The sequence below is a fragment of the Astatotilapia calliptera genome, chromosome 1 (genome assembly GCF_964374335.1).
Source record: "Astatotilapia calliptera chromosome 1, fAstCal68.1, whole genome shotgun sequence".
In the NCBI taxonomy this organism is placed as follows: Eukaryota; Metazoa; Chordata; class Actinopteri; order Cichliformes; family Cichlidae; genus Astatotilapia; species Astatotilapia calliptera.
Genome location: NC_137422.1, coordinates 9,149,114 through 9,175,473, shown reverse-complemented (window position 1 = coordinate 9,175,473; position 26,360 = coordinate 9,149,114). Strand labels below are relative to the sequence as shown.

General features: G+C 42.4%; 1 protein-coding gene and 1 long non-coding RNA gene across 8 annotated transcripts; one reads left to right on the top strand and one right to left on the bottom strand.

Moving 5' to 3' along the window:
- Positions 1-1,069: 1,069 nt before the first annotated feature.
- Positions 1,070-26,360, bottom strand: LOC113006992 (uncharacterized). Of its 6 annotated transcripts, XM_080301875.1 has the most exons (13): positions 26,262-26,360; positions 19,763-25,858; positions 18,643-18,803; positions 17,894-18,054; positions 17,520-17,725; positions 16,552-16,746; positions 15,782-16,407; positions 15,183-15,279; positions 15,011-15,077; positions 4,044-4,107; positions 3,827-3,964; positions 2,940-3,032; positions 1,070-2,453 (listed from the first exon to the last, which is right to left on the bottom strand). In XM_080301875.1, the coding sequence occupies exon 2, from the start codon at positions 25,647-25,649 to the stop codon at positions 19,980-19,982; it is 5,670 nt and encodes a 1,889-aa protein (XP_080158001.1). In that variant the 5' UTR covers positions 25,650-25,858; positions 26,262-26,360; the 3' UTR covers positions 1,070-2,453; positions 2,940-3,032; positions 3,827-3,964; positions 4,044-4,107; positions 15,011-15,077; positions 15,183-15,279; positions 15,782-16,407; positions 16,552-16,746; positions 17,520-17,725; positions 17,894-18,054; positions 18,643-18,803; positions 19,763-19,979. The 6 variants fall into 6 exon arrangements, with proteins under 6 accessions (XP_080158001.1, XP_080157999.1, XP_080158004.1 ...); XM_080301873.1 differs by lacking the exon at positions 26,262-26,360 and having other exon boundaries at positions 19,763-26,250; XM_080301878.1 differs by lacking the exon at positions 26,262-26,360 and having other exon boundaries at positions 17,931-18,054; positions 19,763-26,250.
- LOC113016635 (uncharacterized) lies at positions 10,569-16,700 on the top strand. Of its 2 annotated transcripts, none has more exons than XR_013909274.1 (4): positions 10,569-10,679; positions 13,803-13,950; positions 14,100-14,223; positions 16,561-16,700. It is a non-coding gene; the product is annotated as an uncharacterized LOC113016635 (long non-coding RNA). The 2 variants fall into 2 exon arrangements; XR_013909275.1 differs by lacking the exon at positions 16,561-16,700 and adding an exon at positions 14,342-14,971.

Sequence of the window (26,360 nt, the reverse complement as noted above, 5' to 3'; positions counted from 1 at the left end):
GCAGCATCACATATGATCTTCACAGTGCAGAGAACACAAATTAGCATCCATTACTATAATGAAATAATTTGTTAGTTTGACATGCTACAGGGAACTATGTACCTGCACATTAATGCTGTGGAAGGATTTCCTGTTCACATAGTCTCCTTCATTTACTGAAGGAGCAATGATTGGAATGTGAGTGCCATCTATACACGCCTGGGAACCCTGAAAATAAATGTAGAATTTAAGTAGTAGTCCAGGTATCACCACATCATACATTACGTTTTGGTCATCCTGATACCTGCAATTTTGTGGAATCCCTCTTTGATAAATCTTGTGGGTCTATGACCGGGGAACACCACAAACGAGTACAGGAGACGTTTCAGTGCAACTGTAACATTCCTGACTGCCCGACAGACGGTAGCCTTGGAAACGTGCTCAGCGTCACCAATATTATACAGAAAGCTCCCGTTTGCAAAAAACCGAAGTGCAATACAAATAATATGCAATGAACTGAGAGCATGTCCGCGATGTGTCACATGCGTAATATATGGCCTGAGGATGTTATCCAAATAAATTGTAGATTGTGCTGAAAAACGGTAACGTTCACACAGAAAATCATCAGGAAATGATAAAATGTCCGAACGCGCTCTAATCACTCTCTCCCGGCGGAGAGCTCTGCGGAGAATTTGGGCTTCACGATCTACTGGCTCTTCAAGGAAGGGACACGCCATGTCCGACACTTCCTACTGTCAGGTTTCCGACAAAGGGGCGGAGACAGTCAGGGTTAGTTGTAGTAAACCTGCTAGGGGGCAGGTTAGCTTCACGGAGTGTGTCGTCATAGTGACTCACTCAGGCTTCAGCTGAACTTGCTTTGTGAAACCGAAAACCCAGAGTTTTCGTTAACTCAGGGTATACTTACTCAGTTTTTCCACTAAACCGGCTTCCTGAAACAGGGCCCAGGTGACAACTCAAAAACCTTTTTACACTTGCTCACACGTTACCATTTATAACATTCAAGATCCTTGCACTTCAATAGAAAACTCCTACACCAAAGCTTACATAAAGTGCAAATGCAAAAAAAGGGTGCTGCATCAACAACTTTATTTACGGTGAGCCTTGACAAGGCAAAGCTTCTACAGGGAACAACACTGCATAAGGCAATATTAAATGCTTAAAGTGCATGACCAAAATTTAAACATTGGAAACAACTTTCCGAGTTTCAACAAAGTGACATTGTAGTATGCCGTAAGATGTCAAATTCAATACAATTTGTGATTATAGTCAGATCTGCAGATTTACCACAGCTACTTAAAAATCACTGTATAATGCAATTACAGAAAATACTTAAGTGACAAAAAAAGGTAAAAACGATTTAGTCCCCAGTTCAAAAATCTGATTCAGAATTATAAGTTTTCTATTACATAATAAATTTTACAATAAAAAAAATTTATATAGCAAATCTCAAAATATTCTTAATTAAATGCTAAGACCAAAACTCCAGCACTTAACTTGAGTACAGGTGACAACCTTAGAACCTTTTCACATTTGTTTGCACATACACTTTAACGTTTATAACACTCAAGATCCTTGACCTACAATGGAAACCTGGTACACAAGAACTAATATGAAGTGTAAATACAAAAAAAGAAATTGTGTTGCTTTAACAACTTGAACAAAAGCCTTCAACGAGGCAAAGCTTAAACAGGGAAACAACACTGCATAATGCAACATTAAATGAAGTGTGTAAAATAAAATGTAAACATCTGAAACAACTTTCCAGTTTCAACTAAGTGACAGTGTAGTGAGGAGTAGGATGTCAAACCTGACAGAATGATTTCAGGATCTACAGTTGTAGGTCTGCAATGGCTACAGTCTGCAGAATTACCACAGCAACTCAAACTGAAGAAAATGTTGTGAAACAAGAAAATATATCCATCTGCGTAATTTTGTCCCCAGTTCCAAAAACTCAGTTTCTGAATTATGTTTTCTTTTCCACAATCAATAGAAAAATGGCGTTCAGTAAATCTCTTAAATATTAAAAGCTATGACAAAATATTTACAAACAAGGATCAACATATATATATTTATAAACTTTTAAACAGTAAAACAGCGCACTTATTTTGGGAGACATTTCGATCTAGAAGAGTCATTGCGTCTCCTTTTGGCAGAGTTTGTTCTTCAGCACTTGTATTTTGTTAGACAGTTTTTGTCATTTGAGTTCTTCCAGAAGGAAGAACTCAAATGTGTAGCGACGTGGCTTTGGGTAACTCAGATTGAGGCAGTAAATTAGCCCAAACAAAAGTGCACACCCGCTCGCCACATCGTGAAGATCCTGCAAGACGGTGCATCTCTCGATAATGATGCCAACATCTTCAAGGGAGTCATCAGGCTGTGCTCCTTCATGGATTATTTTATAAACACGCCAAATCCATCCTCTTGAGCTCTTCAGCTTCCATCACGTTGAAATCCTGAAAAGGACAGAAATATTTTAAATCCGTTGTATTTTGGTCATCGCATCATCTATCTATTCACTCCATTTTAGTTAAAATGGTCCACACTATCCTAATTACACATATCCCTGAATGAGACTGAGGAGAACAGACCAAAGAAAAATGTGGATTTAGGACTATCACCAAATAAAGACCAAGAAGAAGATACATGAAACATGGACAGAGGGCAGAAGGAGTATACATTAATAATATTATCAATATTCTGCTGACCAGGGTCATTTTCTTTAGTTTCGCATAAAACAATGTAAGTGAATGGAAACAAAATCCTAGTATTTCCCATGCACTTTATTGTTGTAAGCTAATTTAAAGAAAACTGATTGCTGCCTGAACAGGAGAAGGCCTGGGCTTGTTTAGAAAATACATTTTTCAACTTACAAAACTCTGGGAATTATGACAGTCAAAATTTTACTGAGGGGTGGAATATCCCTTTAAAAATAAACTTACCATGTACTCTTTGATGAGATTTTCAGGGTTCTCATTCAGGTATATAATCACAGCTTTAAGGATGCATTCACGCTTCACTTCGATTCGGGAACTCTAAACAAAACAACACATGCAGCGCAATTACTTTTTTTTAAGTTTTTAGAGACCCCCACAGAACTTAAGTCAATTTTTATTGTTGATTAACCAATTCATAATTGTTTCTAAGTAATTTCAAACATGCTTTTTGCAAGCAAGTAGTATTTTGTGTTAGAGAATGAGAAGCTTACCAATTCATTCCCATAAAAATTATAAGTTATGAGTCCAATTACACTGATTGCGATACATTGGGTCGCGTAAAATGCAGCTTTAGCGTGGTGTACCACCCGAAAGAAGGAAGAAAAGTGTTGTTGCATAGGAGTGCTGTTCAAAGGAATCAAAAACATTTTGATAGATATTTCCAAAAATTAATGACAAAAACTACACACTGTCACGTTAATATGAGATATGCGGGCTACCACCACATTTGCAGTATTTAAACCAAGTTTGAGTGAAAAAAAAATCTATTGTGTTACTGAGTTGTGGCGAAATGTGAAATGTTGTCTGCCTTTGTCTTTTCTCAGTGTAGCTAATTATTCCTTTGGACAATTAATGAGTAACAAAAAAAGAAAAGAAAAAAGCTACAATGCCAGCAGCGGCACTTATGGCCTCTAGGGGCATGAGTTACTTAGTTCTGCTTTGTGTCAGGACCAAGTCCAGAATATAAGCCAAAAGCGAGATGAGAAGTATAACGCAGGAGAGAACAAGCATAAAATGACCCAAGAAAGTTAAAAATACAGGTTAACAACCAGACCTGAGATCAACCTGCAACTAATCTATTAGTTACAGAACATTATAACAAGACAGAATACCTGTGAAATTGCAGACAACGCTGCTGTGATCTGCCGCGCTGTTTCCCCTCCTTTTTTTCGTAGAATCTTCATCAACTGGTCAGAGTACTGGTCAAGACTGCTCATGAATGTGGACAGCAGTGGAACTGTGGTGATAACCTAAAAGACCAAATAAGAGAATTCAAAATGTAAAATTGCGTATTAAGGAAAAAGTAAATAATATGCAAGCATTAGGGACCTTCAACATGCACTTTTGGAGCACAGCTCAAATCTCCGCAGCTCCAAATTCCACAACCAGCAACCTGAGAGAAAAAGAAAAACAGAAAAAATTAATCGTGTACAGTGAGACACATGCAAAGGGGTAGCACAGAGATGGTCTAAACTTAAGAACACTCCTGTTTATTTTAAAATGTATTAATAATACAAGTTAAATTTCAAATTCTCCAAAATTTCTATTACTCATTTCATAAATCTGTTCCTGTGAGCACGTTTACCATTATATACCGGAGCAGCCCAGTCTGTGAACGTGACCCCCACTTGCCCCCAAATATAAAATCAAGTATACTGGGTGGTTAGTGCTCCGTTTGTGTCGGTTTGTGCTGGTAAAATCATCGTTTGTATCGCTAGGTGTCAAAGACATTACACTTTTATTTAATAGGTCATTCAGAGTTCACCCCCCCCCCCCCCCCCCCCCGCAACACGAAAATGGCCCAAAATAGGTCAAAACATGCCACAAAATGCTCGGGGAGCGTGCTTGATGCCCTTGACGTCACCGCGAAAAAGTAAAACATTAATAACTGGAAAGCCGTAGCAGCACAAATGTTAATTTTAACGGCACAAACAAGCACTAACCAAGCAGAGCATTTTGTGGCATGTTTTGGCCTATTTTTGGCCGTTGTCGTTTTGCTTGGGGGGAGGGGGGCCTCTTCAACTCTCAATGACCTATTAAATAAAAGTGCAATATTTTTGACACCGTAGCAAACAAACGGAGCACTAACCACCCAGTACACTTGATTTTATTTTTGGGGGCAAGTGGGAGTCACCTTCAGAGGTCTCTTTGAGACTCGATGCGTGAAGATATGCAAACTATGCAGCTAGCGGTTCTCTTCAGTGAAACAGACGAGTCCTCAACAATCACTGCACATGTATCCCAATGGACAATTTGTCTATAAAATGATCCGGGTTTCAAGAGCCAAGTCAGCTGCCAATCAGAACAAAGAAGTGTTGACACCTGCACGCACATCAACGGTAGGTTATGGGTTTGTTGGTAGTTAGAACTAGAGGTGTAATGTTATTGTATTTATGTACAATAACATTACATAATGTACAATAGCATACATACACAGGTGTATGTATGCTAGACTCAGTATCCTTTACATACTGTGTACTACAGCACCTCATTGTTTACCCCATGGTACAGTATGGTATGCATAACCATTACAAAACATTTAGCCAAGAAAAGCATAATTTTACTAGTTCATAGCTTAAGGAGTAACATTTTCCCTTTTGTTTTCACCTTCCAGAGGCAGCTGCTACAGCCAATTGACGAGTTTTTTTCTTTTCCTGGTTTTCCTGTCAGTTGGTTTGAAGGTGAGGGACCTGGCACACCAATTTAACATACACCAGTCCACAGTGAGCCGCATTATTGCAACATGGACAAATTTTCTTGCCACTGCACTGGGGTCTCAATGCATTTGGCTTATACGTGAAGAAGTGCCAGCTTACCTCCCTGAGGAATTCAAAGATTTCTCAGACACCCAGATGATCCTTGACTGTAAAGAGCTGAGGTGTCAGACACCATCCTCACCACTTCTCCAAAGTGAAATGTACTCTTCGTACAAATCCCACTGTACGATGAAAGCCCTGGTTGGCATAGCTCCACATGGTCCAGTGACATTCATCTCTAATCTTTATGCTGATTCGGTTAGTGACAAGGAACTATTCAAACAATCAGGCTGACAAGTTGACTGAAGACATGGCAGTGATGGTAGATAAGGGCTTCCTAATCACCGATTGTTGTAAATGCAAAGTGTACTGCCCACCTTTTCTATCTAAGCAGAAGCAGATGCCAGCATACCAGGTTAAGGAGACGCAGGCCATAGCCAGACTCAGGGTGCATGTGGAGCGAGTCATTAGGAGGATCAAACAGAACAAACTTTTTGATAGCATCATTACCATGTCACATGTTTACAATATCAACCAACTGTTTGCAGTGGCATGTATGCTGTCAAATTACCAGAACACAGCATTAGTTAAAAAATGGGTTAAGTGAGACAAGATGGATTTTTCCCAAGACACCAGTGCCAGTAACTGTAAATGACCTGCAGCTGAGGCCACTACAGTTGCATTTCTTCCTTCTCAGCTGACAATACTTGATTACAGAACTGGTACTTGAGTGCTGATAGTTGAGTTTCAGTTATTGATCATTCTAATTCATTGCAAATGTTGAATGTTAATAATACTGTTTAATTATACTACTATATTACTATTCAGATTCAACAAAATTGTTTATCAAAATTATAAAGTAAACCACTAAATCGTTTTAAAATCATAAGTGACATTGTGCTTTTGTAACATCAAAAATAGCATTTGTCATTTTCTTCATTCAGTTGTGTTATTGTCTAAATGCATATCAGTATGCTAGGCATGGAGTTTTAAATACCATGTAAATAAGTTCTACACAAATTCAATGTTTTGTGTGTTTTTAAAAAATGAAATTGATGCCATTGCTTAAATAACAGTTTATTGATTTCACATAAAAGTAACATGTAACAACAAAATAATTCATGAAATACATTGCAAATAAAACATCAGTTATTTTGTTCCAGCCAGCCTGAAGGATCTGTTTTTCTTTTTGCTATGTTTTCACTGTTCATTTTTTCAAACACAGGTATCTTGGTATGTAAAAAAAGAAATAGTCTGCCTTTCCTCTGATTGCATTGTGCACATCTGTATCCATGTATATTCTTTGCACTAGGTAGTCCTCTTGTGCCCACACAACAAAGTCACACCACTGCATCCCACTGATGAGCAGTTGAACAACAACTAAACTAAAAACTAAAAGGTGTAAAACAGTGGTGCATAAGTTAGAGACTGGGATATATATGTACATGACTGAGTTAGCCGTCTTCAGAAAGTGTAATGTTGTATGTAAATTAATACCTATTCTGACACGATGTATGTATGAACAAATAGCAACATACATTTGTAACACATGAAACCAAATTTTACAAATCGAATTACCGTACTCCAGTCTGGGCCATCCTATTTGGTACCGGCTTAGTGAAGATCATGGAGTTGATGGGTCATGGCTTCACACCCTAACAGAAGACACATTTACTATGGATGGTATTGCTGTTCATATGTAAGCATGGACTAATTCAAAAACTTTAACCTCATTTAAATTACCACTGTCCGTGGCTTGTGCCATTGCTGTTCAGATTCGGTGTAGCTATGCACAGGGGGGACAACCGGCACTCTGAGTTGTGAGTAGTGTGCTGTTTGGAAGAGCAGTGCCACTGTGTGATTGCACATAACAGCGCCTGCTACACAGGAGCACTGACTATGTGTCAGTATGATCAGCAATGAATCCAGAAGCTTAATCTAAGAAGAAAGAACAAAAATTTAAAAATGTAACATCTTCATGGAAGAGCCGAACAGGAATATAGTTCAGTGTTATGGTTACGCACCCTCCTGAATGCTTAGTGTTTCTTTCTCTCCCTATTAAAACAACTTAACCATCCTTGATAACTGTAATAACTTTGATTGTGTATATTTGCAGTATTAACTTGGTGTCAAATGTTTCTGATCACCCAAACACATGATTTAACTATCTGACTAGTCAAATTAGGAGTGATAAAGCAGGGAGACAAGGAAAACATTCAAGTTGATAGGCCTTTAGGAATGAACTTAACTAATGCTTAAATGAACTGAACCCCACTGAACGGGGATTAACAACTTTACACAGCTTCCTGCCTACACTTAGTCTGTGTGGTGCCTCACTCTTCCTCATTGACCTGTAGCACAGGGCTCTCACACCGACCTCCCCTGACAACCTGTTTGGACACTGAATAAAGATACAAGTACCATTAGCATTATTTCTGTATTACTCATGTCAGCACGTCTTAAACATATATACTTTACACTTAGCAAGAGTAGCATTAGGTAGTTAACTACCTCCTTAGTTAGCCAACTACCTATCGCTATTATAACAGTGTCTAACAACAAAAGTGACATTAGTTAAGAAAACCTCAACTATAGTTTCGGACGACATAAAATACCGTTTAAGAAAACATGTAATATCGAGAATTGACATCAAATGAAGGACATAGCGGAGTAACGTAGTGTTTGCATTTGACTTTAGCTAGCGTTTCTTTGTCGGTTAATTTACGTTTTCTTACCTTCGTAGTTGTGTATATGTGATGCAGCATATAACTTAAATCCTTTATCTAATTTGCTGGCGGGGGTAGTCGTCACTCTGCAAATCCGATGATCATCAGTGATGTTCAATTTTGGGAGCTCTTGTAGGCAGCGAGTGTAGAACGTCGCCATGGTTTAACCACACCGGAAGCACTGGGGCAGGACTACATAGAACGCGGAAGTGATTGTGCAAGTAGTCCATTCTTGTTCGGGCTAACGTTCTCCTAACTTGATAGTGCAATAAAACAAATAAAATAAGTGTGCTATTCGGAGTTCGAATGAAATTTTAAAAGCAGATGGGACAATATTCAGATGTGCAGTAACGTCGAATATGCAAATGAATGTTTCCAATGCTAGCAAAATGCTACAACCTACAGAACACATACTGCCCACATATTTACCGGAAAAATATACGCCATATATTATCACAAAGTACTAGTTAAATTATATTCTATTAAAAATAGGAAGAAATTACCTTAACTCCAACGGATGAATCATGATTAATCCCTCTTTCAAGACACGTAGCCAAAGCACACTGTAGCGTAGATGAAGAAGGTCAATGCGTATGCGCAAAGATTTCTTTTTCATTCTCTGCGCATGCTCAGAAAGGATGTGGAAAGGGCTTTTTGGATTTAGTTAAATGTGTTAAATAAATTGGAAATATCAATATTATTTAACATTAAAACAGTACAGGATTAATTAAATCAAATTTAAATATATTACACCCATAAGATTAACAATTTTAAGTATATTGAACATAAAACTAAGAATTAATTTTTAAAAAGCCCATGTTTCATTTCTTAGAGTGCAGGTGAAATTAGAGCAACAGGACTGCTGAGTCTTTGATTTTATTTATTTTCTGCTGTGTTTCACTTGCATTCATTTGAAAGACTAAGTGTGAACACAAAAAATATTTTTATTTTATGTGCTGGAATGTGCAGAAAATAGGTTTAAATGTTAAACAAATTTCTTCCAGTCAGGGAATGTTGCATATAATAAAATTTTTTCTTGATGCATAAAGTTAAAAGATTAAAACTAGTAAAACAAGTTTTAAAAAGAGACTTTTCCATTTGATTACTTTTTGTATGATGGATTATGCAGAAAAAGTAGAATTGGGCTGAAAGATCTATTGCTTTATTACCTATTCAGGTTGTAAATCATGTTTTTAAAAAAGTAACTAACTAAGTAATTAATTACTTTTGAAAATAAGTAATCAATGAAGTAACTGGATTACTTTTTGGCCTCCTAGGCCTTAAATACTGCCTGGGGTAATCAGCTGGGATAAGCAACAGGTGAGTAAGGCGTAGGGTTTGAATCCAGGATGACACAGATATCTGTGACTGGAGTCCCAAAGCCTTAGTTATGGCTTTGTAACCCTTTCCAGACTGATCGATGTCAGTGATTTTGGTTCTCAGCTGTTTTTTGAATCGTTGCATGCTGTGTTGCCATTTGAGATCTCTTAGCCTGCGTCCATTTGTTATACAGATCCTATTTATGTGATTTCTTGATTCAACAGTTCTGGCTGTAATCAGACTTTGGTGTGGCAATGAAACTGAACTCAGCTATGTAAAATTATTTCCTAGTATTTAAGATTCAAATGTTTGTTTCTTCACTGGTTGTCTTTTACCTGCTTCCACATGTTTTTAATTGATTTCTTAGATTTCTTAGATTTACATGAAAGATTTTGCATTTGCTCATTTACATTATCAGTATAAAATTTGCATTATGAGGCAAACAGCAGCTGGTGACGTGCAGTGTCATACACAGAAAGCAAAGCTATAAATAGTAGCTGCCCTCTGAGTATTCCTAACTTGCTCACCTGTTGCCATGTGCATCCAGGATTTCGGTCACCTGACTTCCCTAGCTGTTACAGATCGGACTTGCGTACATGTTGCTGATGCCTCAGCCTGAACTGGCTACACTTTTGTTGATTGGTCTTACTCATTTTTTTGTAGAGATCACCTCTGGATTATTTCCATGAAGCCTTCCATCAATTGCTGGTATGTTTTTATTTTGTGTTGTGTATTTATTATTTTACTTGGTAGTAAACAAGTGAGTTTATAGGTTATAGCTGCAGAAGCCTCCTATTGGCCTCTTTGTTAACAAATTGATGATGCTGTTTGAACTGTACATAACTTTGATTTGTTACAATCTTAGCCTTACTGCTGTTACGGCCCTATCTGGGCCTCCTGAAACTGCCCTTGTGTGGGTGTGGTGTCTTTTCTCTGCCTCCTCCTCTCTCTGCCCCTGCCTTCTCTTTTAGGACACACCTGCTGCTCATCTGGCCTTGTTTACCACCAATTACCCTCAGAGGTAATATAAGCTGGAGAAGAGCAGTGTGGATGTGGGAGAGGCTTCTGGTGGATTTCATCTGTGCTGGTCAGTGTGTGAGTCTGGTCTAGGTGGGGAAAAGGCCTGCTGTGTGTGTGACCAGCCTCACCATGCGTGGCTCTTTGTGAGTAGCTCTTAACTGAGCAGTGGTTTTGCTTAAGTGACGGCGGCCTCCATTATTTTGTTTGGCCTGCCTGGTTATTGCTAAGAGCAGTGTTGCTGTCTTTTTCTGTTGAAGCCTTATAGTTGTTTTCTTTGTTGAAGTGGTCACCATCTCTTTGGGTTGGCCTGTCTGATTTATCATTAAAGCAGCGTTGCTGTCTCTTTTTGTTGTTACTGTTTGTATGAATATTGAGTTAATTGATTATAATAAAGATATATTTTGTGTTAACTACTAGGGGTGCAACAATACACAAAATTCACGGTTCGGTTCGATACTTTGGTGTCACGGTTCGATATTTTTTCGATACAAAAACAAATGTTCATGCCTTTTTAATTTGTCATTTATTAAAATTATAAATATATATTTTAACTCAAAAGTACAGTTTTTAAATTTAATGTTGCTGAAACAACAAAGTAATAAAAAAAATAAATCTATTTGATCGAGAAATCACTCATCTTTGGAAAAGAGTTTATTACAGAAAAATGGCTCTTTCCAAAATAAAATACTATATACTATACTATACTATACGCTTCTTCTGGGCTATATTCTCAGCAGCATATTAAACATATCAGGTCCCCATAAGGAGAATCATGTGCTAACGGCTGTCTAAGGGTAAAGTTTGTAGCATGCGTGCTTGTTGTTTTTGTCTGCTTCCACTTGTCTGTGCACTAGGATGATGTCGGAGTAAATGTGCAGTCATATTCGTTGTGTTCCCACTAGTGCTGTCAGCGTTAATCTGAAATGATGTTAACGCCACAACACGGCAAATCTCCGTCAACGAGCTACGCTCCGTGTGTGGGGCTGGACGGCCAACACGTTAACGAGCTAACTGCGCTAACGCACTAGTTCCCACCCATGTAATTGAGCATTGCGTGGCACATCCGACATACTGTTTTACTTTTGTCCATGACGCGCTTACCTTCAGGGTCATATGTCACATGAAAACCAAAATAGTTCCTAACGCCACATCTGAATGAGGGTAGGGGAGGTTCAATTTGCCATGTTGCAAGGAGAGCTTAACTTCTGTCTGGCTAGCTTGCCCTGCGCTCAGTGAATCTGCGTTCGACTACTCCGCCTAGGCTGCACTGTCGAGCGCAGATCCACTGAGCGTTCAACACAGACAGCATCGTCAGAAGGAAAGTTGATAAAATAAATTAAAAATTTTGTATTGTTCGATACATATGCGTACCGAACCAAAAGCACTATATCGAACGGTTCAATATCAATACGAATATCGTTGCACCCCTATTAACTACCTCTGCCTGGCGTTCTTTTCCTTTCCAACCCGGATCCAACTGTTACTGTCCCCCACCCTCTTCGCTTAACTTTCATGTGGGGACGTAACACTGCTATTATTGTGTTTTGCTGTGAATGCTGATTGTATGATGCATTACAGGAATTGTGGGTCTGAGTGGGCGGCTGATACATTTATGTTGAGGCTGCTACTGCTTCTCTGGGCTATACTTTACTACTTTGGATTTATTATTTTTGCTTCTTGTCTTTTCTTTTTGCTCTTTTTTTGTAAGCAAGCATCTTGCAACCTTTAGATTACATACTTAGTCACGGGGGGCTACAGGTGAGCCCACCCTCGTGCTCACTACCATCAGCAAAACAAGTCATAAAAAGAGTATATGTTGTTTCCTTATCAAGCACACCCAAGGACAGCACCCCCTAACGTTCACATGGAAAGGTACACTCCACAACTGTCCCTCTGTAGTCTCCTGCTGTACTATTCTTCTTTACAACCTACTGCTTATCTTGGCACATCAGAGGGGAACTGAAACTGTTACTTTCTGCTCTATCTGCCTTAAACTCACTTGGGCATCATGGAAAACACAAATTTTTATATTCTGCCTTACGGGGATTTGTTTCCCCTGCGTCGGGAGCACACGCTGGACTGTCCAAATCACGGACAAACAGTATCCCACATTGTTGATTTTTAGTTTACAAACACTTCTTATAATGACTGACTACTCCTGACATTTTTGAGATCTTAGCTCTTTATACAACGAAGTTATAGTGGGATACAAATAATATCAGGCTGGTCCTGCCACAATTTGTTCCCCCTGTGTAAATCACGGACAAACAGTATCCCACATTGCTGATTTTTCGTTCACAAACACTTCTTATTATGACGCATTTCTCCTGAAACTTTGGAGGATTTAGCTCTTTATATAATAAAGTTACAGGAGAATAAATATAGTTATTAGCCAAAATGTTTATGGTTTATTAAAATAATCCCATCTGATACCCCATGAGCAATAAATATATAATTTTCTGTTGTAACCCTCAAACTGAATGGTAATGTAACGATACTAATTTTTCACAAAATGAAAACATCAGTACTTCCTGCATGCTCCCAGCACAGGGGAAACAAATTCTGTCGGGGATACCTACTTTGGCACGACACCGGTCCTACAACCGCATCCAAGAATAACATGCAGCTTATCTCAGAACTGTCGGTGAAAATTATCCTTGGAGCTAGGTTTAATTGAGCTGCATTTTAAAGAGGTGCAATTTCACAATTTGTGTATATTTTCTAAGTTCACTATTTTGTCATGTGTTGAGAAAAACACAGATTTAAAAATTACATGGTCTAATATTTACATTTAGCATAACTGCAACATTATTTTTTCGTTTTTTTCTTTTTAAAGACTCGAAAGGACTTGAAATTCAAAATTTCAGACTTGTGACTTTACTCGGACTTTTACACCAGTGACTTGAGACTCGACTCTGACTTGCCTGACATTACTTGAGACTTGACTTGAGACTTGAGGATAAAGACTTGAGACTTACTTGAGACTTGCAAAACAATGACTTGGTCCCACCTCTGTAAACAACTATTAATAACTATGGGCAGTTAGTTAATTATCACAGAATTCATTATCTATGGTCATCAGTACAACTCATGCTAACATCATAAGTTAAGTAATACTACGGTGTACTGTCCTCCTTTCTTCATTCTTAAACAGGCAGTTTGTCTTTTTGACATCAATAAATGTAATCTGACTGAATGTGTGTTTGCAAAGCCTGTTATCAACCTGACTGCTTTCTCATACGCTGGTTTTGCTGCCCGTCCCGTAGGAGTTTGTGGAAGCACTTCCGTGCAGTTTCTCTCTGTCCCTTCCTGCTGATCTTTCCAGCGTACATGGCTTTTATGATCTGCCAGTTCTTCCACACGGACTTCTGGCTTCTCATCATCATCTCCTCCTCAATCCTCACCTCTCTCCAGGTAACACACAACCGCATCGCAGTGTGCAAAAACATTAAATTAAATAGTTTAAACTTGCTCTACCCAAACAGTTCAGGCCAATAATAATTAAACATGTATATTTGCTTGTTTTTTAATTCCATAATAACTCTGAAACACTCTACCGCCAGGTGCTTGGCACTCTGTTGACCTGTTGTTCTCTTCATGGTGGAGGAGTTTCGTAAAGCTCCAGTGGAGAACATGGATGAAGTCATATATTGTGTAAATGGGACCTACAGATTGCTGGAGGTTCTGGTATGTGTCACACACACGTACAGCAACTCTTTGCTAAGTTCTGACTGTAAACCAACACTGTCATGTAATGCATCAGCACTGTCTCTGCCTCACTGTCAGTGATTTGTTACCTCACCAGGTTGCCGTGTGCTGTGGTGTATCAGAGAGTGTATTTGGCGAGTGGAGTGTGATGGGAAGCACCATCATCTTGGTCCACTCATACTATAACGTCTGGCTCAGAGCCGAGCTGGGCTGGCAGAGCTTCCTGCTCAGGAGAGATGCTGTAAACAAGATAAAAAGCCTCCCCACAGCTAGCAATACACAGCTGGAGCAGTATAACGACATCTGTGCTATACCTTGTGTGTCACCTCTGACACCAAGAACTGCAGCAAGCGTTTGGTGCTAGAGGTCACATTTTGAGTTTGTGAAGCTATTTAAGGTAGACACACGTAATTAGCGGCAGCTGTGTTGTTGATCGGGAGGAAGCAAACAGTTTGTGACCGCTGCGCTGCTGTTAAATCCTAGAAATAAAGAATCTGAAGGACAAGATGAGTAAGGCTGGAGTTATTGGACTGTATCAAGTTTAATAACTTCATGCATACCAGTGACATCGCGTCACCCCCGCCAACGAACACCCCAGTGGCTTCAAGCCTGGGCTTAGCCTCTACAGGAGAGGTTTCAGCCATGTGTGTCCATCACAAGCCCACCACCATGATCTCAGGCCTTGAGGCAACAATCATGAAAACTAATCTTAACTGAGAGTGTTGGATGTCCTCATTGTTGCAGAGCACATGGACAGCTTACTCACCTGGTTCTGTGGGCCAGCAGCACATGTCACACCATCCATCACCCTTGTCATCACATTCAATCTTGGTCTGAAGACAGAAACGTTCAATGATAAAAACACACAGTGGAATAAAATTGTGAGAAGTCATCAGTTGATGCAGTTTAAGGACACTTGTTCTTCTGTGCAGTCTCACCTGGAGCTCGCGTTTCTAGTTCATGCCATCATCACCAAAGATTCTTCAAATAATAGTTTAAAGATGTCCATGAATGCACTGCTAACTGCTCTTCACCCTGATAAAAATCAACATGCATTTAGAATAAGAAACACTTTTACAAAACCAAAAGCTTCACTGTACTTAGTGATTTATACGTCTACAAAACAGGTTCAGTTTGTAACTGAGAGAGCGGCTCAGTGGTGCTGAATTATAGTGGTGCTGAAACACAATTTCATATGTTGTAGTAACAACACACTGCCACAAGATGGCAGCCTAGGCCTACTTTAACATGCTGTTCCAGTAAAAAAGAAAAAGTGACAGAGCCTTGAAAGAGTGACAGAGACACTTTTTATGAACTCATCTGTAATGTGTCACCTTTTCTGTAGGATGAAGAAGTGCTTCCCTTCTTTTAAAGTAAATACAGGCTTACAAAGATCCTCTAAACATGTTTCTGAAATAATCCTAAACACAATCATTAAATCAAAAATGCAAGAAACTATTTATTTAATCACTCTTCTTAACTTAATTCCTTAACTTAGTATAAAATAAAATAGAGAAGAACTTTTCTGCTGTCTCACCTCTGTCAGTTTTCATGCTGTTGCAAGAACAGGTGGAGGTGCAGGTGGAACTCTGACTTCAGTGTGGTTTGTATGTGCAGGCAGGAGTGTGACATCTCAGGACAGCAGAGGATTGTTGAGCACGGTGACTCCTGCTGCGACGCCCCCGTCTGACTGTCCTGAGCTCTTGGTCCTCAGCAGACGGCCCACACACTCATTCGTCAAGTTAGTCAGCCATAACCTGCTGACAACTTGTATCTGGTAGCTTTTTCACATCCTGATCAATGTTGTTGTCAAGTGTGTCTCATATACACTATTATCTCAGTCACAGTACAGCATGCATGAATCACAGTAGATACACAGTAATGCAAAACAGCAGGCAGTCATGTATGTGTCGTCACTGTTTTGACTGAGGCTAGCTCATACATGGAATGCAAGCAAATGCTGCATGTGTGTGCAGATCCACACATGCACTGCTTAAACTTCCCTAGTTTAACAAATGGTGAGCAACAAACAGAAGTTTTCAACATGTTTAAAGATGCTTCTATCCCCCCGCCCGCTGTACCTCCTCCTTCTCGCTGAGACTTCAAGACAAACCGTTCTGCTGCTGACAAGGCCACTGATACTGTTTTGTCCCTCTCTGGACCCTGTAGACCAGCGCAACCACAGAGAAATAAATCAGAGGAATAAAATGCAAATGATATTGCTTACACTGAACAGCAACACCCAGGTGAGGATTAATCTAATGCCAAATTTTCCAAACAATGAACAAACCGTGCCCTTTGTCTCACCATGTCTAGAGTGTAGAGGTCAGCCAATGTCGCTCGGATCTGCTGCACAGCTTGAGGCTGGTCTGGGAAGAATCTGTCCAGGACTCCAGGTCTGGGGAGCACTTGCTGAACCTTCTTGGTACCAGCCAGGTGAGCGCTGATATCTGGACACTTCACAGCTCGAGAGCGCTCCATGAGGAGACGAGCATCCCAGCTCTGCAATGGAAAACAGACAATGAATTCTCTGCTTTTTATCATTAGATGTATTTCTGTATTAAAAAATTCCGTTTATTGGGCCACTTTGTGCTAGAAGAATTTTTCCAGCATAAAATAGCCTCTATCATTTCACTAACTAACTTATTTCACTGCTGCTAATGACGTTTCACAAACTGTCACAGGTTTTTTAGCTTCGTTCGTATAAACTTTCTTGTGGTTGAGATTCCCGAGGAAACAGCCAGCACACTGAGCAGCAGAGGGTGACAACAGTTGGTTTATAATACGCTGAGATTTGACAGACAGAGACAGAAGAATGAAGGAGAACAACACAGAGTCACGCTATCAAGGAGAACCTGGACGGTAGATTCAGCAGTTTGGCTTGAAGCTTGCAAACTGTTTTAACTTGTTATGTCCGATTAAGTTTTCCTTCCAGGATGCTCGCCAGTTTTCTTTCACTTGTTTCCTGCCAGCAGAATGCACACACAGCTGCAGTAACTACACACAATGTTGCAGAAAACATGGAGCAGCAACAAACATGTGTTGGTCTCTAATCACCCATTCAAACTGACACAGCGACAGGTCTGTGGTCACTTATATCAGCCAATCAGGGCTAGACTTGGTGTTGCTTAGCAGGGAAAGAAATAAACTCAATGATAATGATGCTCCAGTTTCTCATGAATACGAATCACTTTAAGCAAGTCTGCAGGTTTCATTTAGTGTTTTTAACTAAACTCTTTGATGTAATCATTCTGAGTGCAAATCAAAAGTTGGACCTGTTCAGAAGTGTAGTTGTCGGGCATGTAACCGTTCCTGAAACACGCCACAGTTTGCCGTCCCTGAAGTGAAAGTGACACAAAAGACACAATCCATGTCGACACACAGCGACCTCCATCTCCTCTTCATCCAGTTTGGAGGCCTTCCTTGAAGTCTCTCGTGCTGCTGTCCACTGGGAATCCCCACATGTGCCTCTTCCCCGTGTCTACGACATGTAACAAATATAATAAAATAGCAAGAAATTATAAAGTAAATGACAAGATTTTCCATTTACTCTAATTTAACAGTAGTCATCTTGCAGAAGACAGTCGTTTGGTTACTATAGTAAAAACTATTATGTCACACAAACACAAAGAACATCAACAATGAGCACCTTTCTTTTTGCTGAAAGTGATATAGCTTTCTGTTACCATCAACTGAAACCGCCAACATTTCAGGTGTGCATGCTGGGCAGCTGAAGCTGACATCACAGCACAGCTGCTCTTCCTCATCCAGAAAGCTGTGCTGCAGTGCATCGCTTTTGGCACGCCCAGTCTGTATGTACAGAAACATAACAGAGGAGTAAATATTTGCATCTGCTTATTGAAAAACAATATCAAAGAAATACTTCACTCAGCCTTCCCCCACACTTGCAGTTGCTTGCAAAAGTATTCGCCCCCTCAGATCTGTGGCAAGATCTGAAACTGCTGTTCACAAACGCTGTCCATCTAATCTGACTGAGCTGGAGCTGTTTTGCAAAGAAGAATGGGCAAAGATTTCAGTCTCTAGATGTGCAAAGCTGGTAGAGACAGACCCTAAAAGACTGGCAGCTGTAACTGCAGCAAAAGGTGCTTCTACAAAGTATTGAGTCAGGGGGCTGAATAATTACGCACACCCCACTTTGCAGTTATTTATTTGTAAAAAATGTTTGGAATCATGTATGATTTTCCTTCCACTTCTCACGTGTGCACCACTTTGTGTTGGTCTTTCACGTGGAAGTCCAATAAAATTGATTCATGTTTGTGGCTGTAATGTGACAAAATGTGGAAAAGTTCAAGGGGGCCGAATACTTTTGCAAGCCACTGTAGTACCACGCTCCAACAGTTTTGCAAAAGCTTCCCTGGAGAATCATGGAGAAAATACTTTTAGTTCCAGGAAGGAGCTCAAGAGGTCTAAAGTGTAAAGAGTAGACATGTTGACAGATGCTGGCCAATATCCACTCCTAACCAGGTCCTTTAAATCAGGGCTGCACTGCTGCTGCCATGTTTGACATCTGTGTATCGCCTGGTGCACATCATAACGTCCTTGGACCAAAAAGAAAAAGAAACAACATGAATAATACACCACTGCCTTCACAGATGACTTCTGTTAAAGCAATACCATGTTCTGATTGTACAGCAAGGGCAGAAAACATGCTCCATCACACTATGTTCAAATCCATCACAGAAACCTAAATAGCAGGTTGCTGTTTACTATTAATGTCGATTAAAATCACGATTTTTCCTGCTGATACTGTGAAGTTTACGCAACCCACAGGAGCAGTTTCAAAGCTTTACTGTTGGCAGAATGCGAGCTACCAAGAAAGAGAAAACCACTTAAATAGATTCTTTCTAACTGGCTGTAGACACATATGAAAACCAAAATTGAGTGAATCTCATGAGGAAATATCTTGTATATTGGTGCAATTTTGACTGTTATGTTGATTTCTGATATGAGGTTCAGTTCTACGGTGGTGATCGCAGGGTGTGCACAGGTCAAGTGCCACTATGACCCTCCAGAAATTAACGAGGACAGGGGATGATCGTTCAGCTCTTTAATGGCAGATTTAGCGTGGGTGTGGGTATGTGTGTGTGTGTGGTTCTACAAACAGAATGGAAAATAGAACACAAATTACAATCAAATTATAGACAACAATAATCACCATATAACATATTACAGCCACATACTTGTCTTATAGGCCCTAATACTAAGCTGGCGGCTTTTACTTATAGTCTGAACCATATTTGACAACAAAGAAAATAAACATCTTCCCATCACTTAACTCTTGTGCCCCACTCACTTATGATGCCAACTAAAGAAGGCAAATACACATAACAAATCCCCAACTCAAACTGAACTCAGTTTGGCCTAGGCGAACTTAGCTTAGCTTAGCCCGCTTAGCTTAGCGATAACTTAGCTTATAGAAAAATGTACAAACAGAGGACGTCCAGAGCAAGAAACATACAGGCTATCCTTCTTACACAAGAAATATCCTGTAACTCACCAGTCTTATGGACGCACACTCTCATTGAACCCACATAAACTGCTCCCGAGCACAACTTGTGATTCACACTGCCTTCATGAACACCATTTTCCATCCCAGTCAAACATTACTCACAAAACGGCCGCGCCCTCTAGTGGCGAGGCAGAAAACTGCATCACAGTCCTGCCTTCAGAACAGCCGCCCCCAAACTTGCCCTCGCAAGTTTGCAGAATGTCATTTACTGTCCATTTTGTTCTGGTACTGCAGGTAGTCGAATAAGGCGGCTCACTGGGCGTACGTAGGTACGGTCCTTTACGTCCACTTCTGCAGATCGGATCAAACCATCAGCTCCGGGGAATACCCTGTTGATCTTCCCAACAGGCCATGATGCTCTGGGAAGATGGGGATCCACTATCATCACCACAGTGCCCAGCTGGATCGGAGCAGTGTCTTTCTGCCACTTTGACCGTGTCTGCAGTGTAGGCAGGTAGTGGCGTATGAACTGTGTCCAGAAGCGATCGGATAACACCTGACAGGTCCTCCATGATCGTCGTCCAATGAGCTCTGAGTCGTGGTATATCACTTGGGGTAGGGAAGGGTCTAGCCGCCCCATCAGCAACAAATTTGGGGTAATGGGGTCTGGGTCAGCCACGTCTGATGACACGTACCCCAAAGGTTTCGAGTTGAGTATTCCCTCGATCTCGATCAACACTGTTTGGAGTATTTCCTCTTTTACAACCTGTGAGCCCAATGTGGAGGCCAGAGCTGCCTTTATGGACCTGATCTCTCGCTCCCAGGATCCTCCAAAGTGGGGAGAACTGGGAGGGTTAAATCGAAACTTGATCTGCTGCTCTGCTAACTTGCCTTGTAAAGAGGGATGCAGGGCTTTGAAAGTTTCCTGGAGCTCCCGATCCCCACCTCGGAAATTTGTTCCCTGGTCACACAGTATCTCAGCTGGTTTCCCACGACGAGAGACAAATCTTCTTAATGCCATTAGAAATGAGTCGGTGTTGATACTAGACAACACCTCAATATGAATGGCACGAGTCGTCAAGCATTTGAAGAGCAGGCCCCAGCGTTTTTCATTTCTCCGACCAACTTTCACCTGCATTGGCCCAAAGCAGTCGATGCCTGTTGAGAAGAAGGCTGGCTGATGTAATCGTAGGCGTGCAAGGGGAAGGTCAGCCATCTTTGGGTTGGCAGGTTGGGCTCTCCATTTTTGGCACTCAGGGCAGGAGCGCTGTTCGCTTCTTACGGCTTCACGGCCGCGAAGAATCCAGTATTTCCTTCTCAACTCTGCAAACAATCTCTCTGCTCCTGGGTGTTTCAAATCACTGTCAGCCTGTCGGATGAGTAGTCTGGTGACTGGATGTTTAGGGTCCAATACTACTGGATGTATCACAGCAGCTTCCAAATCATGGCATCGTCTGAGACGACCACCTACTCTTATGAGTTGAAGCGACTTATCAAATTCCGGGTCTAGGCAAAACAGACGGCTGGATGAGAGAACTGGTTTCCCAGTGGTCAGGCACTGGATCTCATCAGGGAAACTGTCTTTCTGAGCAGCTCTCAGAAGAATAAGCTCAGCCTCCTTGTAGTTCTCTGATGTGAGATTGTCACCAGCCGCCCCGTGAAGGCACCTGGCTGTTTCTTCCAAAAGCTTGCTAAAACTGGTAAACTGCTGTGCATCAGGCAGGGAGATAGAGTCAGTAGACACAGCTAAGCAAGTTATTGGTTTACGCTGCTCCTCAGCAAAGTCTGTACATGGTGTGGCTGGGTGCTCTGGCCACTGGTCTCGATGTAGCTGCAGAAACGGGGGCCCACATGCCCACCGGGACTGGACTGTGAGGTCTTGTAGCCTTTTACCCCTAGTTAGATCATCTGCCGGATTGTCATATGTTGTCACATAACGCCAAGACTGGCTGTCTGTCAGTTCCTGGATTTCAGCTATCCGAGTTCCCACGAACACCTTGAAATGACAGGACTCTGACTGGATCCATGTTAGGACAGTGGTGGAGTCTGTCCATAACACCACTCTGCATAGTGGTAGGGTGAGCTCTTTGGTCAGCAGGCTAGCAAGTTGAGCTCCAGTCAAGGCTGCACATAGTTCCAGACGTGGCATGGACATCTGCCGTTTAGGGGCCACCCTAGAGCGGGCAGTCAGGAAAGCAACTTCCACCTTTCCAGCAGCATCTTCCGTCCGTAGGTAGGCAACGCTTCCATATGCTTGTTGAGATGCATCGCAGAAGATGTGCAACTCACGCCTACTGTCAGATTTGTCCAGCTCTGGGCTTACATAACAACGTTGTAGACTAATGTCGTCCAGATGTTGCAGCTCACCCTCCCATTCGTTCCATGCCGAGAGCAGGTCACTTGGTAACAGGGGGTCATCCCACTCACGCTTTTTGTCCCACAGCTGCTGGACTAGTACCTTCGCCCTCGTTGTGAAGGGGACGAGAAACCCTAGTGGGTCATACTGACTCGCCAGAACCCGGTAGATGTTTCTCATGGTAGGAGGATTCCTCTCCAACTGCATGGACTTGTAGTGCAGAGTGTCAGAGCAGCACATCCAGCGCAAACCTAGAGCAGGTTCTTGAGGGTCCATATCAGTTTGATTCAGCCACTGTACGCTGCTCTCCGATCTTATTTCCTTTGGTAGATGGCTGATGAGATCTGGGGTGCTGCTGGCCCACTGTCTGAGCTCAAATCCTCCCTCCGATAATAGTGACCGTAGTTTGTCCACAACCTCTGTGGCCACATCTGGAGAAGAGAAGCTCTGTAACCAGTTGTCAACATAAAAATTCTTCTCAATGGAGTCACGCACGTCATCTCCCTGGTCACTGTGGTCATGGACGTGTCGCTGGAGTGCATAAATTGCACAGCACGGTGAGCATGTTGTCCCAAAGGGGAGCACCTGCCATTCATACACCTTGGGATGGGTGTCTCGTTGCAGATCGCGCCAGAGGAAACGTAGTAGTGGCCGGTCCTCAGGCAGTAGTCTCACCTGGTGGAACATCCCCTTGATATCACTGCTAACTGCGATGGAGCGTTCTCTGAAGCGTAGCAGCACACCAAGAAGAGAGGCCCCCAGGTTCGGGCCTGGTAAAAGCAGCTCGTTGAGGTTCTGATCCCTATAGGTGAATGAGCAATTAAACACCACACGGTTCTTTCCGTTGTGTGTCACCATGTGGTGGGGGATGAACCATGATTCTGTGGAGGCCCTCATTTCCTCCTCACTGATTTCTCTGACATAGCCTGCTGCTATCAACTTTGCCATCTCCGCTTGATAAGCTTTAGCCTTCTCTGGGTCTCGACTGAGGCGCTTCTCCGTGCCACGTAGATTGGGGAGTACTGCTTCAGGTGGCACCCGGAGTGTAGGCATATCACTGACACGCAGAAGGGGAGTTGAACATCTGTTTACTCCCTCGACATTCAGTCTTGTCGTCTTTGCCTCCAAAAGCCTCATAGCTTGCTCTTCCCTCCGAGACCGTGTCACTAGTTTCTCACTTCGATATGGGAGAGTGTCAAGTTGCCAAAGCCTCTCTACTTGACTATGAAGCTCTGATTGAGGAGAGGCAGCTGAGAGGAAGAGGCACTGTTGTGGTTGAGCAGAGTGCTTAAGGGAGGGGATTGGTCCCTGTAGTACCCAACCAAGTCTAGTCTTGACTGCAGCTGGTCCTCCAGGTAAACCTAGGCGCACAGGTTTGATGGGCGTTACTAGGTGAGGACAGTCAGAGCCGATCAGAAGGAGTGGCTGGGCATTTGTGAAGGGCTGCAAGGGAAGCCTTCTCAAGTGTCTATATTTCTGTTGAAGTGCCTTCACAGGGTAGGAATGTTCAGCCAAGCCTAGGTCATCTGCTGTGAAGGCTCTCTCAATGGTGAATGTTCTGGATGGTTGGCTGGCAGGGGAGACTTTGACTGTCACTGATGCGCCATGCAAGGTTCTCAATCCTTGTCTCACCGTACGTAGAGTAAGACTCTCTGCCGTGCCCTGTAACTGCAGTCTTTGAGTGGCCTCAGGGAGAAGGATCGTCCTCTCAGATCCATCATCCAATATGGCGAATGTCTCCAGGGTGTGCTCACCGTTCTGCAGCAGCACTTTGGTTATCTTCAGAAGTACTTGGCTACAGCCAGCACGCCGGTCTAGATAAAGTACCTCAGTAGATGGTTTACTCCCCAGCTCAGCGACGTGTTCCATTGGTGGATTGGGTGCAGCAGGTCTGAGATTCACTTCATGCAGGGCCTCTAGGTGTTTTCCCCTGCATGTCTTACACTGCACTTTAAGTCGACACTGAGCGGCCTGGTGGTGCCGCCCACAACGCCAGCAGCGATTGTTGGACTTAATCCAAGTTGATTTCTGCTCCTTAGTCAGCATCTTGAAGTTGACACATTGATCTAGGAAGTGCAGAGTGTTATTACAATATGGACAATAAGCTGTGTGCTTGTCTTGGACCTCAGAAGTGGAAGGGGTTGTGGCTGAGGACCTTTGGGGGGCAGTGTTGTGTGTTGCACCATGCAGCACGGTGGTAGTCCTTTTGGTGGCTCGTTTATCTCTTTTCATGCTGCTCCTGTCTCTCGAGCTCTCCTCTACCTTCTCTGTGTGATCTCCGCCCTCTTGAATGACCAGCTCATACTCCAGCCACTCTGCAAAGTCTCTCAATGATGGTATTCCATCTTTCTGTGGGTAAAGGTAGCGGCGGAAAGCAGCACGTAGGTCTTGGGGTAGCTTTCGTGTCAGTCTAGCAACATGAGACCCGCATTGCAGCTCTATGTGTCCATCTTCCCCAAGTTGCTCTAACATGCCGACAAGAGCACGGACTCTCAGTGCAAACCTTCTGAATCCAGTTGTGTCACCTGGGCGGATGCTGGGCTCATCCATAAGCTCTGCTATCCTCTGCAGTGACAGCTGGTGCGGCTGACCGTAATGTTTAATGAGCGAGGCCATCGTGTCAGAGTAGGGGTGAGGTGAGTTACTGTAGGAGTCAGCAATTAAAAGAGCTTCCTCAAATTTAAGGTGGTCACATAAGACCTGATATTTGAACCTCTCCGTTGCATCAAAGGGGAGAATATTGTCTAGGGCAAGCCTTAATCTAGCAAACTGCCTGGGATCACCCTGCGTGAACTCTGGGATGGAGGGCGATGGTCCTCTGTAGGTCTTCTCCTTTACACCTATGGCTGTAGTGGGAGCCAGCACTTGTTCTGGGGGGAGCATGTTCGCGTCGAAACTAGGTCCAGCTAGTGATTGAGATAAGGGGGTGGACTGTGGCGCACGAGGCTGAAACTCAGGAGCTTCAGTGGCTGAGGGTTGCTGTAACTGTAGCTCTTGTAAGCGTTGGCTAAGCTCTTGTGCAATGGCTGGTAGCGGTGGAGGTGGAACAGACTGTACCTCTGGTAGATCAGGATGATCTCTTGGGAGAAAAACTGGAGGTGGTGGTACTGGCCATTCTTCAGCTGCATCCTGTGTGTAGGATATATTGTGCTGCTCTGGTCTCAGGGGAAAAGGCTGTGTAGTTAGAGGTGTGGAGACCCAAGTGTTATCAGCTGAAATGTAGCCCCCTGGTTGCTGGGCAGAACGTAAGCGGGTGGATTCCAACGTGCTGACATTACGATCCATCTGCCTCCTCATGTCTCCTACCATCATCTGAAGTTGCCTGTTGTCCTTCTGCAGTTGCTGCACAATGTTCATGAACTCCTGAGGGATGCTGGATGACACTGGAGTCTGTCCTGCAGCTCCAATAGAACCAGGAGTCTGGGTGAGGGGCGTCATCTTGGCGTATCCCTCTCTAGTCTGCTGTTGCTCCAATGTAGCAGTGGGTGGCAGTGTGTAGCCTTCATACTGAGTCATCCATCCTGGTGGTCGCACAGCCCTCCGTGGACGTGCACCTGCTCTCTGGGGGTCATAATCCATCTTCACTCTGTAATCACCTATCTGGCTCGAAGGACCAATTTTGCTATGTTGATTTCTGATATGAGGTTCAGTTCTACGGTGGTGATCGCAGGGTGTGCACAGGTCAAGTGCCACTATGACCCTCCAGAAATTAACGAGGACAGGGGATGATCGTTCAGCTCTTTAATGGCAGATTTAGCGTGGGTGTGGGTATGTGTGTGTGTGTGGTTCTACAAACAGAATGGAAAATAGAACACAAATTACAATCAAATTATAGACAACAATAATCACCATATAACATATTACAGCCACATACTTGTCTTATAGGCCCTAATACTAAGCTGGCGGCTTTTACTTATAGTCTGAACCATATTTGACAACAAAGAAAATAAACATCTTCCCATCACTTAACTCTTGTGCCCCACTCACTTATGATGCCAACTAAAGAAGGCAAATACACATAACAAATCCCCAACTCAAACTGAACTCAGTTTGGCCTAGGCGAACTTAGCTTAGCTTAGCCCGCTTAGCTTAGCGATAACTTAGCTTATAGAAAAATGTACAAACAGAGGACGTCCAGAGCAAGAAACATACAGGCTATCCTTCTTACACAAGAAATATCCTGTAACTCACCAGTCTTATGGACGCACACTCTCATTGAACCCACATAAACTGCTCCCGAGCACAACTTGTGATTCACACTGCCTTCATGAACACCATTTTCCATCCCAG

Coding starts and splice junctions, on each gene's coding strand:
- LOC113006992 (XM_080301875.1), bottom strand. CDS start 25,649: ATGGATTATGACCCCCAGAGAGCAGGTGCACGTCCACGGAGGGCTGTG.